A 13203-nucleotide genomic window follows, 5' to 3' on the forward strand; every position below is an offset into this window, starting at 1 on the left:
AATTCTTGCTTATGGAACTTACATGACTAATAAATTCATTATTTGGAAGATTACCATTAAACTTTTGACCGAAGCTTCTGAAGTCGACTCGTAACGATTTAAAGGGATATTCTTCATTTAAACTTTGTTATGTGATCTAACGGATCTTCATCGGCATTAGTCGCTGCTTTGGTTTCGCTTTAGTTACGCTATACTCCTCAAAAACAGAAAATAATTAGAGAAAATTAAGACGAATTTAATAGAAACACAATCAATGACAGCCAAACATTAAGTAATTAATCCATCAAGAACGTAATTTCCTCCTTCACCCTCTGTTGACTGATGGATGCAAATTTGTGTTCCAAAGCCAAGAAACAAAGTTGTACAGTATCCCATTGGAAAACTGTATCATCTCATCTAGACAGAATCCCTATATGAAAATTTGAATAACTCATAAACTATGAATCTCAAGTGTGAGTGAGAAAATACTGGAAAAACATGGGGTTGAAACCATAAGGGGTGTGTGTATTGCGAATAAAAAGAGGCGATGGCAAGTGAAGCCAGAGATACACTTCGATCTGAATGAAAAAAAAAATGTATACAAAAAGATCAATAGAAATTCAAACGGGATAGGGCAAGGACGGGGGAAGACACAAAAACAAACACTTTCTTTCGTAAATCGTTTCTATGAAATAAATAACCTTCATAGATTCTACTTAATGCCTGTTTGCAAGTCTACGAAATATTTCTATAGCACATTTGCACACTGATTCATTTTTCACGAATGTTATCTCATCTCAATTCCTCTTCATTAGAATTACTCAAAATGAAAAGCACATCAATAACAAGACAGCATGGGGAAAAAGAAAATCAAACAATTTTTTATCAGTCCGGTGTGACTGACAAAGGGGGAAAACCTAACAGCCTGGAACTGTTTGGAATAAAACGGTACTGTACAAATTTTTGTAGAGAAGGATTTTTAGCACGACATTATATGCTGTCCAAGATATAACTGGCTACGTTGAAATTTTAACGGAACAAAGACTAGTCACTGAACATATCCAAATCATACGAATGCTGCCGGAATGTTATTACTTCAAGGGGACGTTGGTTATTACTGTCTGTCGTTTTTCTTTTTTTTTTTTTTATTATTATTTAAATACGCAACGGGAACTGTTTGGTGGCTGTGTAGGCAAGAAAGCATGACCCGTCAATGGAATTCATGTAAATTGAAACAAAAAACAGTTAACGCAGACCGTCGATGAACACCTATCCAATAAATCTACATCTATTCAGACTCTCAATCAAACCAAACTCAGTCTCCTTTGAAACGAATAAACCTTTTTGTAAACAAAGCCAGAGGTCATCTGAATTCACAGGTCAATTGGGGTACCATGTTGCAGAGTTGTTGACTGAGGATGATGACGAGGATTTGGCCACCTGCGGATGGTACAGATGGAAGCCAGAAGGTGCATGAGAATAGAATTGGCCAGCATCGGTTGAAACGAGAGGCTGGACGGAAGCATATTGATGATGGGCTCCGGCCGAATTGTGGTGGTGGTGGGCGTGATGGTGATGCTCGAGAGAACCGTGACCGTAGTGAACGTGATGATGAGGTTTCAACGCCAGTGGCTGTGTCGGATTGGCAGTGTAAGAAGACTCCGCCGAGGTGAGACCACTGTACGCCGAATGACGTAACGAAGCCTCGGCAGCAAACAATGCACCTGCAGCCGCATCGCGAGGTGACACAGACGAAGGAGGAGTCATGGCTGGTAAGTACTCCGGTAGAAAGCTTCCGGCTGCAGCGGATGCGGAATGGTAAGAATGAGAGGAGGTAGGTGGAAACACGTCACCGGGGTACTCGTTGCCTACGGGGACACCAGTCGGCGTCGTCGACAGTGTATCACCGTTGGAGAAATAGCTGGACTGGGCGCGTCCAGCTGCTGCGGCCGCAGCTGCGTGCACGTTAGCGCGTATGACGCTTTCCCTGCTAGCGTACAGCTGACGTAACAACGATGGTACCGACAGGGCAGCGGCCGTTGCAGCCGCTGAAGACGAACCTGATGGTACTGGCGGTGTGCCGATCCATTGAATAGTCGACCGTGGCTTCCCGTTAGACAGTAGGGCATCTGTACTAAAATCTGTAGTGCTTCCGTTCATCCCACTTCCATCTAGATCCCGATCCTATACGTTCCATCAAATGAAATGCGTTCATTTACTGAAATAGTTGATTACTTGGCGAATGCAAAAAACAAAAATACCTGAAGGGAATCATTTTCCATGGTTCCGGCGTAAAGCCTCTTCCAGCGGGCCACATCAACTTCGCTTTGATGATCCGTCATTGCGTTCGAGTGGTGATGATCCTGAATGGATACGCTCTCGTTGCTACTCGAATTGTCTGTTGAATGATGCTGATGGTTGGTGTCAAGGCCGATCATGGCACTGTCGCTGGTTGCTGAAACCGTGCCCAACTCGTCGTATTTTCGTTTAGCCGATCGATGGTGATGCGGTCGGCCAGGCAACGCGCGATTCCGCATTCCTGACGAAACGGATTCTTCCGGCGGAGCGTTGACGACCTCTACTTCAACTTCGGAAGATGGTCGACTCTGTTCAGAGCTCTGCACGGACGATCTGTGCGGATCGCTCAACGTCACTCCATTTTTCGGCAACGATTCAGAGCATTCCGAACTCGACTCTTCCGGCGAACTTTGCAGGACGTCCACCGCTCCGTGATCCGTCTTGAAAACGTTGGATTTCATGGGAAGACTAGGTGCTGAATCCAGTTGGCATTGATCCACCACCAGGTTTTTCATTTCCGTGCGGCTGCATGTGCAATCAGACAGATGTATAGTCAAAACAACTTTAGTTCAGTTGCAAAATGGTTTGTTTACCTGAGGACGTAGTTGACACAGACAATGCTCTGCTCGTCGCCGTTCTTCGAGTTGCAGACTACAGTGGCACACGATTGAATCCAAGTAAATCCTCCATGTCGATTAAGGATTCGGTAATAGGGTGTCATAACTTGTCCTTTGTGCATCACTAGTGAACGTAAATTCATTTTTAGAAAAATTGAATCCCAACAAAACTGAAATGAAATCCTACAATCTGTGTGGGCCTTGCGCAACAGACGGACATCTTCCACGTGACACAAAGTGTAGAGACTCCGGCCAGTCAGATCTTCGGCTACGAATTCTAAAAGCTCAGCAATCCTAAGAATAATTAACGGTCGTGTTTATTGCTCTTCAGACGCATAATTGTTTAGATTCAATTCTTACCTAGGCTCGCAGTGAATGATTCTCAAATCAAATGCTAGGCGTGTAACAAACATGTCCGGCTCAAGCCGAACTTCGTGAACGGTAGGCGGTGGTAGAGCGATGGCCATGGCAATCATTCCAAGTAGAGGAACCGGTTGGTTCTGGCCTGGCGTCCCACTGTTCGGTTGCCCAACACCGGATTTGCTGGCAGTATACGCTTGGCTTTGCGGTCGAAGTCGACACAGGACCATCACCACCTTGGAAATCGGAAAAGCAGAAACAAAAAGATAGACATCGTTGTTAAAGAGAAAACTCATTTGCATCAAAATCAGTTTTGAGCTAGTACCCTGTAGCCGGATGATTTGAAATGACAGCCACGTTTGGTCAACGTCGACTTCATTCGAATACAGAACGAACGATCGAGGCCCTGGTAGGCCGAGTTGCTTTCCAAACTCATTAGTGATGTTACTATTTTTCAAAAAAATAAAAATAAAAAGAAATAAATAAAAAGAAATGAGTATGCCCAAATTAGTAATTCTCCGTGAACAGTATTACCATCAGGATTCATGCAACAGCTTCCATCGTCGACACTTCCAGTGCCGGAAGCGGGCGACGGTGGCAATTGTTGGGAAGAGCTCGTCCCGGAAGAACTGGCTGAATGATGGGCCTGATTGGTGGCCAATGTTAGGCCCAATTGTTGGGCCAATTCTGCATGATCGGCCGTGTGAACGTAATCGAAGACGCTGCTACCAGTCATCTCGACTTGCGACAGGCCCAAGTAGATGGAAACAGTTTCGGAGATGTAAAGAAATCGGCCGTCGGAACCGAGCGAGAACGCGAAACCATCCAGACTTTGCAAGATGTGCGTTCCTTGGTGTTGGTCGAACAATTCTACGTGAACACTGGCCGGTATCGAATTAGGATGCTGATGTTGGTGCAACTGCATTTGATGATGTGCGTGTTGATGGTGATGCTGATTGTGTTGATGATTCTGATGGGATCTCGAACGACTATTGCCTAAAAATCCATTTAGAATCATTACATTGACTGTGCTGATAATTTTGAAAACGCCAGTTCTTTGAATCTCAATTAGAATTCTCGCAGTTTTACACGTTGTGGTGGAACATGTCAGAATTTCGGGCGTCAATAGTTCACAAGGGAAGAGGGAGATAATCGAATTCAACTTTCCATCCTAATAGAGAAAGGGAGTCTGTGGAAAAGGGGCTAGTTCTATAAACCTATCCGTCGGTGGTTTATGCACATTGAGTTTCCATTGGATAAACCGAGAAGAACTATAGACGCGAGGGTTGTCAGCCTTGATTCAATTCAACCTGATGGTCGATTGTCATCAGTCAGCCAATCGTGAAAACTCAAATCCCTTTAAAAATGTCCCCTTTCGATTTGCCCACAAAACTAGAAATGGTTGTGTGTGCGTATGTCAGTACAAGTTCATTGATTTGACTAATTGATCAAATCAAGGGAAAGCCGACATTTGCATATCTCTGACAAGAAGGAGACGCATTTCATATAGGCCTAGCCTATATTTGGACATTATGTACAGTACTAACCTTTGTTGGCCTTGTTTGACGACGAAGAAGAAGATCCCGTCGTAGATGACGTTGTCGATGACGATCCATGTGACGAAGAACTCGAATGGGCTGATGTGATGGATGAGAGGGACTCCTTGATCCACGGTGGATCGCCATTACTGGAGAAATCTTTGAGCCGAAGGAATGATATGGTCAATCTGATGATGGACGCCTTGTCCAGCTGAGACGTGATGGCTGGCGGCAGAGGCAACATCTTCGCCAATTCGTAAAACTCGTAGTTTTCCTTGCCGCGACGGGATCGAGCCGCATCTCTTGATTTCTCTTTACGCATCTCCAATATGCTGTGACACACACACACACACACACAAAGTTCAATCATGAATACGAGCCATTCAAGCCATCCGAATGGCTGGTTACGACGGTTATCTAACAAATACAGAACCTCTTTCCAAAATGGCTTTCATCTCTCTCACGAGCATAGCCAAGTCCATTGTGTGCATGTGTTTTTGTTCTTTTCTTGGTTAAAAATAGGAAAGGTGCAATAAAAAAAAAAAAAGACAACGATACTAAGCCAGTAGCACAAGATGCAGACTGACCGTCTGCTCGATAAAATGACACAGCCTCAACAGTCCCCGTTGCATGGAATGGGTCTTTAGGGGGCGACTTGTATACGTTGCGGGATGACCGATATGGCATAGTGGTGAAGGAGACGGCTGTTTTCACACTTGTGACTTGTCCTCAAGACTTGCCCATGGTAATATACTTTTTTTTTTTTTTTTCCTGATACTGTGTCGTTTTTATAAGAGGCTTGTCCACTCAAACGATGGACGCCGTTTTTCGAGAACTAGCGGATGGCTATTGCGTCTTGGGAATGAACGAATTGGGTCGATCCCCCCCTCAAACAAAAAATACGTATATAAAAAAAAAAATGTTCTGCCTTTTGTTTGAAATGATCCGCACCACTGGAGGATTCCCAGTGGCATACAACGGAAGAATATATGCAGTACATGCACACGGAGGGAAGGTACGGTTGATAAAAGAAAAGGCATGGTGTAATATTTATTATTTTCGGGGACGCAAAAGACCAGCAGCAAAGAATCATATTCGATTGCTATAGCCATGCAGATCTCCAACAAGCGTATAGAACCCCCCCATTGACATCTCAGCAAAATGCCAAGGCCTACACGCCACCCCATTCGATTGAGGAGCCGTGGGGGGAGGTTCGTTTCTATAGAAATAGCAAAGGGTCAGATCAATAATTGCCACGTATTCAGATGTAAATGACGTGCAATACGACCTCGTACACAGTGGGCTTTGCTCATAATATTTAGGGTAGCGAAAAGAGCGAACAAGACTTTGAATAATAGCTGTCCATTACTCTTTAATAACATGGCATACTCTCATCGAAAAGACACCGTCGGAACAACATATGCTGTATTGTCGTTCAGGGTGACATTACGATGGACTTGAAATACAGAAAAGATGGACAACTGCAAATTGTTGTACAGTCGCTTATACGTACCGTAAATGTACAGATATGGTGAGAGAAAAGAAAGGAACTGAATTCTAAAGAGCCGCAGAATTCAATTGGCCTTTTTTCTGTGGGACCCTTTGAAGAGGGGAAGATCACAAACTAACGGCACGTGCCGGCGTTAGCTCCAAACAAAACAAAGAGCCACTCAAAAGGCGCGACCCATCCGTCGGGACTGTTTGTTTGAATTTGGGCAGCATGCCATGTTTTTTTCTTTCAATTTTCCATCTCTATATCCACGCAAGCGAGCAGCTTATATTCACCTGTACAAACGTCCGCAAAACAGCTTATTGGCGTACGTGAACAAACAGATCTACAGTTTTAACATACACAGCGATCAATGCCAGTTTTTTTAACACTAGCAAATCAATTATAGTCGCTCGTCGATGTTGTCCTAGTAGATGAACTGTATATGGGCAAACCATGTATAGCTTTAAATTGTAGGTACCTCCTCCCCACTTGTTCCAGAGACAGTCGGAAGGCCTACACCCTTCAAATTCACATGTAGTCTAACTCTTGAAAATGAGGCCTTTTTTATAATTCTAAAGTGGCTCTGAATAGCAAGTGAACTAACCATCCCTTTGCTAGAAATTAGCCGTTGCGGAAACTATTCCAGAAAAAAATCCACCAACAATTTAACAAACAAAAAAAAAAATGTTAAAGAAGATCCTTTAGGAAACAAAAAAAAAAAAATATTAAATTCAGCTAGCCAGATAATATCTAACACAGATATGTTCATAAGTTCATATATAGGCCTATTAGGAGGCTTAGCCAGCAACATAAAAGGACACGCTCGTACACAAGCGGCAAGAGATCAAATTGGTGGACGTAAAATAGGCCTATATAGGCGACCAGCACGTATGACCATACTGAATGAAGTGATTCACAGGGCCGTGTGTCGTAAGATCAAAAATGCGCAACGGTCATGATATGGTCTCGAGGGGGGGGGCGTACGCATAATACGTAAGGGAAAAAGCGCGGTAACAATAACAGGCTTGCCACTTGCCAGCAAATGAGTATAGACTATCTATATAGGCCTAAAAGTAAAAGAAAATAAATATAGCAAAGGGAAAAAATAAAAAATAAAATAAGAGGGAACAGATGAAACCAAATTAGCCGCCATATTGCTCCGGAAAGATTCGATGCCGGAACGTATATCCGATGCGGACGGACACCTCTAGGCTCGTTGATTTTGGCGTCAAGAGAACAAGAAGAAGCGAGGGAGATCGTGGAGAAGATAGAGAGGTTCATCATCATGTATGAACGAAAAAGAAAGAGAGGGTCTTTTTCGGCTCTTGCATCAAAGTTAATCCTGGAGTGTGATGTGTTGGCGGAATCCTCCAGAGAATGGAGGACAAGCTATAGCGACTGGACGATTGGATTATCCGTCAGCCCCTCTCTTAACACTACTGTCTGATGTGTGTCTCTTTTTTGTTTCTCTCTCTCTCTCGATTCTTTTTATGTACTACATTTGATGCGAAGGTCTTAAAAACATAGATCCACTTGAGAGCCAGTTGCAAATGGCTGAAGAACAACGTCACTAAAAAAAAAGATAGGAGAAGAAGGGCGCTCCCGCTCTCAATAAATCAACTTAGCACTTCGTTTTCTTTTTCCCCCCCAGTTGGACTTTTTGTTCCCGTTTCTCTTGTGATGTGTCCGCGTGTTCTTCAACGAAAAAAAAAGAATAAATTGTCCGTTCTTCTAGAACTCGCTCTATGACGTAGCATCGAATGGAACAACATTAAGCAAAAGACGATTCTATTGCGCCCATTTAACCTAGAAAAACTGCTCTACCATATCGATACAAATGTGCGTGTCATGTGCAATTAGCCACCAAAAAGACTGTCAATCGTTTAAAAAACAAAAGAATAATAATAATCTGTATTTGCAGACGAATTTCGATTGGCCTGGACTAACCATGAATGCGTGTAAGCAGCGGAAGAGAGAGGCGAACGACGTTGTTGTTGCTGTTGTTGCTGCTGCTGTTGCTGCTGCTGGAGCGATGTGGCCAACGCTGAGTAATCCGCAACGGCTGAATGATGGTGTCCCATACTAGCGTGGCCAACCAGCGATCCGGCCATGGCAGCGGCGGCGGCCGCCGCTGCCGTTAAACTTCCCGGACCGCCAGGATATTGATGATGCGGATAGGGTGGCAGTACCATCCAAGAGGCGGATGAAGACTCGTCACTGAAATGATCTCGGATTCCAGCCGCGGTGGCTGCGGCTCTTCCGCACAAGCCCAGCGCATAACCGGCCATCGTGAGCAACAATCACAGCACGTTCAAAAAAAAAAAAGGGGGGGACTCCAGCCGCAAAAGAAACTGTTCAACTGGAATTCTGAATTCTGCTGTAGGGCCGCAAAGGATTCGAATCATCGATTCCGGCCAGGTCACTACTACAACTGTCCAGTAGCCGGATGCTCTTGCATATCAATGATTCGAAAACGGAGGGCGTCCTAGCGACTTGCTTCCGCTTTTTTCTCCCGAACCTCAAAAAAAAAAAAAAAGAAAAAGCGTCGACGACGTGGACACAACTGGTGTAGGAGGAGCTATAGGAGCCCTAGGTATTTGTTATGACATGAAGGTCTGCCCAGCACCTCAGTTTCAACCGCCTTTTTTTTTTTTTTTTTCTTGTGCGGAATGTGACCGGCCTGATCAAACAACTCGTCCGGTACCGGGAGCACGATTTTGCAGTGCAAGTAATTTTGAAGAAAAAAAAAGAGAGAGAGAGAGGCAGATAGAAAGAGAGGGAGAGAGAGAGAAGCAGGTACGCACTTACTGCTAGCCACTGGGATGGAGACTGTCGCCGTCGACTTCTCATCCGTCCCATTTGGTATGAGCTCCTCGTTCTTCATCCGCCCCCACCACCCTCCTCCGCCTACTCCCAACCACCCCCTTCGTTCTCTGTCTCTCCTCCTACTCGTCCAGCTGAAGATAGAGTGCGAAAAAAAAGGGAAGACAAACAAACACAAAAATCTACACGAATTTTTTAGCAATCGATTTCGTTTGCCTATAGATGTCAGGCTCAGTACAAGTGAAACTCACACCGTCTTCTACTAATAACCAAACCGGAATTCCGCCAGAGAAAGGGGAAGAAAAAGAAAAAAAAAAATGGAAGACCAAAGATCCGCATCAGTCATAAACAAATAAACAAGGAAAATGTCGGTCTTATTCACTTGGACAGGAACAAACTCAAACTGTTTTTTTTTTTTTTTGGAAATAGACGTTGAACGTGGGATATTTCTGTTAAATCATTTGCTCACAGTCGGTAGTAATGGTATAAACTGTGAGATTTATTTTTATTTTTTGTTTTCGTGTCGGTTATTAGACCACTGCAAGGATATTGCCGGTTACTACGTGTCCGGATATAGCGTTTACGAGCATTACCTGAGGGCGGAGAACATGATACACTTGATCACCTGTGTACACAAGAGCTTTTTTTTTTGTTGATCTTTATTCGACATCATTCTCTCTGCTTATTGCACGAATAAAAATAGGAAAAATGGATAGGATAGGAATAACCGGAAATGCTATAGGAGAAAATTATCTTCAGATCAATAAGAAACGATCGGTCGAAAGAGAATAGCGTGTGAATCTTTCTTCTATTTCCTGCTATTTTCTTTTTCTTGTTGTTTTCAAACAGCCAAGACTTGGAAGGAAAGTTCCCTATACCAGACGGCGACGTGCCGTGATTGTACACGTTCTGTAAGCAAAAAGGGAACAACTTGTTTATATTCCTTGTCACACTCGCACGCCCATCACTTGCACGCAGTTGGAATCGTAGAATAATGCTGGCGTCAAAAACTATCACGGGTGGTACAACGAGCCGTTGAAACGTCGGGGTACGTGTGAGACATGATGCCTTTTAGCCAGTCGAAAGAATTTCAAAAAACCTTCATCAAAAGGCCATTCAAATAAACAAATAAATTTAACACGGGGTGAATCGTTTGAACGATATATTTGGTGCCGTCCTGCTAACTATGGAAGACAGTGTTCGTTTGCTGAAATCATTGTGGATTTAACCAACACAAATATAGTAGCAGCCAATAAAAGCATATCTTCATCGAATTGAACCCCCCCCCCCTCTTTTACCATGTCAAGTTTTCATCCCATGCTGTTCGTATACAGCGGAGTCTAAGAGCAATTAAGCCCGCTAGAAAGTTTGTTCCGCGGTTCGAGGAACCCCTTCATTTGTTCATGGAAATTCAATGCAATTACGCGCATCAACCATCGCTGTTGCGCGCGCGCGCGCTCCCGCCTCTCCCTGGTATTCTTGGATGTGGATGGATCCACATAAAAAAAAAGCATATAGACAAGCGCGCATAAGGGCAGAGAAGTTGGCCGAGGGGAGGATTTCCGATCAGTGGGGGTGTGAGGCGGGATGAAGGGGAGAATGGGCAAGCAAAAAAAAAAAAGACGGTCTTGTGTGCCGTGAATTGGATTTGCGACCATAGTCAATACACATAGCGAGGATTTATATATTTTTTACTTCCATTTGATCAAACCAGTAAGACCAGCGCTGAACCCTCCAATAGACCTTGATTACCCTATAGCAAAGAACCTTCCGTCTTTTATAACATTTTTTATTTTACGTCACCCCTCCTTCTGCTTCCGTGCTTGCATACCACGTTACATCCGTAGTCATTCACAATAAATTGGTAAGCTGATTTCAGGTTTTGAAAATAAATTGGGGCTAGTTGTTAGCACGTAGCGATTGAGCCCTTGTGGTTCAACAAATTCGGAATAAATCAAATGAGTTTGGATTTTTTTTGTAGCACGCTTGCCAAATTCTGGGATTTTAAGTTGGGTGTTGATATCAGTTTGAATATTCAATTGTTTTCCCTGTCAAAAATAGAATGAACAAGTTGCATAACGGTGCTGGCTCACGTCCAAAGAAGATGAGTTATAGAAGACATGCACACCAGCGATACATCCAATGTTTTTGATCGCTGTCCCATTCCTGTTTGAAATCAATAAGCGCGTGACGAGACTCCTCAATTATTTACCTGCAATTATTCAAGATGGTCTCCTTTTTCTTTCTCATCAGTCACTAGTTCTCTTGCAGGAAAAACTAGTTACCTTTCTTCGCTCAATAAAAAAACAAACAAACAAAAACAAATACATGATATATACGAGGCAAGCGGATGTCACGATCAAGAACTCTGTCAACTCGGGCGACGTTTCCCATTGGCCAACATGGCTGGTGCGTTTTAATTAGTGGCAAACGCAATCCGAGTGTCCGACTTCTGACCCGAATTCAAACCCTCCCCCCCCCCAAAAAAAAAAAAAATAATCAAAAAGAAAAAGATCTCCCTTTTTTTTATTATTATTATTATTCGTGAATTAGTCGTTCACATCACGTCGCTATAATTAAATTGATCTCGGGGAAAGCCAGAATCAAGCAATCGCGGCGGCCGTCTCCGGAATATAGCGCGACGAAGATGAAATGATAAAAAAAACAAAACAACATCAACACAACAATACCAGAGCCGACTTTTAAAACCGAAAAGAAATGAAAGAAAATGAAAGAGAAAGAGCCAAGGGAAAAAAGTTAAGGCTATACAGTCAGATGATGCTTTTCAATAAGGCACTAATGATGTTGAACTAACCCATGACTGGCCCTATACCGGCCGCGATCTTTACAGGTCACGTGTCAACAGCCGCATCGTGTGTACACACCCACACACGCAATCACTCTATAGAGTAGCGAGTGTTGATGTTGCTGGCCTCAGCGTCGGCGGATGCATCAGTCCAACACAATTGGATCTATAAATGCTGATGCTGAGGTTGCAGATGATTTTTCGAACACAACGAGCTGATTGTTCCCTTTTTTGATTTTGATTTATCCTATATGGGCCCTTAAAAGATGCGGATTTTTTTAAGATTTAAGGTTTACACACATCGTTTCCTTACGCAACTGTTTTAACTATATAGAACAGAACGATTTGCTCGGGGAAAATGGCGGCGATAAACAATCGGCAAAATGAAAAGAGTTCGGTCGAGTCGCAAGTGTTACGTACATATATGTCCTATTTGTGACATAACGGCTACAGAAAGGCGAGGGTGGGTTAAACAGAGGGTGACCTTTGATGAGGTTGTTAACGATACATTAACACACAGAGTATAGCGGCACAGCAAAAGCCTAGGGGCAAGCCTCCACATAATAAACGATCGTTCGATATGGTGGGCAGGACACACAACCCCGGCTGCTGTGTTTATAAGCTAATACTTAACCAATAAGTCCAGCGCGCGACAAATGACTTTTTTTTTGTTTTCTTTTGTTTTCTTTTTTCCCCCCTCCACCCACTACATGCCCTATATAGAACCTCTTGTCAACCCTATATATTGTAGCCTACATACTTTTGGGGAGGTTGATATTGCTCTTTCAGTTCACGAGCCCGTGATGAGCTGCGAGCCTTTAGAGAAACGAATGGAGATCTCCCCCACAAAAATCGTATCTGGGAGCAAATGTGACTGTATTGACTCATCGTTCAGCACTTTTGCCCTGTTTTCATCAGGCCATTACTCAGAAAAGAGCATCCATCAAGCGAATTGCACTCTTCATACGTGCCCTTTAGCCTTTTGCTTGGCTTGTCACAGGCAAAGTTCTTATACACGGTTATACACAGAGGTCAAAGAAAAAGATCGTTTGATGTCGAGTGCATTTCTTTTTTAAATTTCTGTAGGCCTTGCGATTATTTACACCTGGATAGAAATCTATTTGCTAAATTACTCTTTTGAGATGCGCAGAGTACGTGGGGCGGGCAACAAAGAAAGACGTGAGACTAATATGGATAAATTCTTGGATTATGTACGTGTGTGTGGCAGACAACGTTTCACGTCCCACCAAATTTTGGCTATCAGAAAGTATGCGTGCGTCGTGTTGAACG

General features: G+C 43.5%; 1 protein-coding gene across 1 annotated transcript; it reads right to left on the reverse strand.

The window, feature by feature from the left end:
* Nucleotides 1–483: 483 nt before the first annotated feature.
* Nucleotides 484–9115, reverse strand: LOC116922778 (protein trachealess). The gene is made up of 9 exons (XM_045174420.1): nt 8232–9115; nt 4802–5124; nt 3789–4250; nt 3580–3701; nt 3255–3490; nt 3082–3188; nt 2871–3018; nt 2241–2802; nt 484–2163 (listed from the first exon to the last, which is right to left on the reverse strand). Exons 1-9 carry the CDS (start codon nt 8570–8572, stop codon nt 1360–1362), a joined length of 3105 nt encoding a protein of 1034 aa, XP_045030355.1. The 5' UTR covers nt 8573–9115; the 3' UTR covers nt 484–1359.
* Between the last annotated feature and the right edge of the window lie 4088 nt (nt 9116–13203).

Source organism: Daphnia magna, linkage group LG5 (genome assembly GCF_020631705.1).
Source record: "Daphnia magna isolate NIES linkage group LG5, ASM2063170v1.1, whole genome shotgun sequence".
In the NCBI taxonomy this organism is placed as follows: domain Eukaryota; kingdom Metazoa; phylum Arthropoda; class Branchiopoda; order Diplostraca; family Daphniidae; genus Daphnia; species Daphnia magna.

Excerpts from the sequence above, each read along its gene's own strand:
- LOC116922778 (XM_045174420.1), bottom strand. The coding sequence starts at position 8,572 with ATGGCCGGTTATGCGCTGGGCTTGTGCGGAAGAGCCGCAGCCACCGCG. Across the intron at positions 3,189-3,254 it reads ATCATTCACTGCGAGCCTAG|GATTGCTGAGCTTTTAGAAT; the intron begins GTAAGAATTGAA and ends AATTATTCTTAG. Across the intron at positions 2,164-2,240 it reads TGGAAAATGATTCCCTTCAG|GATCGGGATCTAGATGGAAG; the intron begins GTATTTTTGTTT and ends TGGAACGTATAG.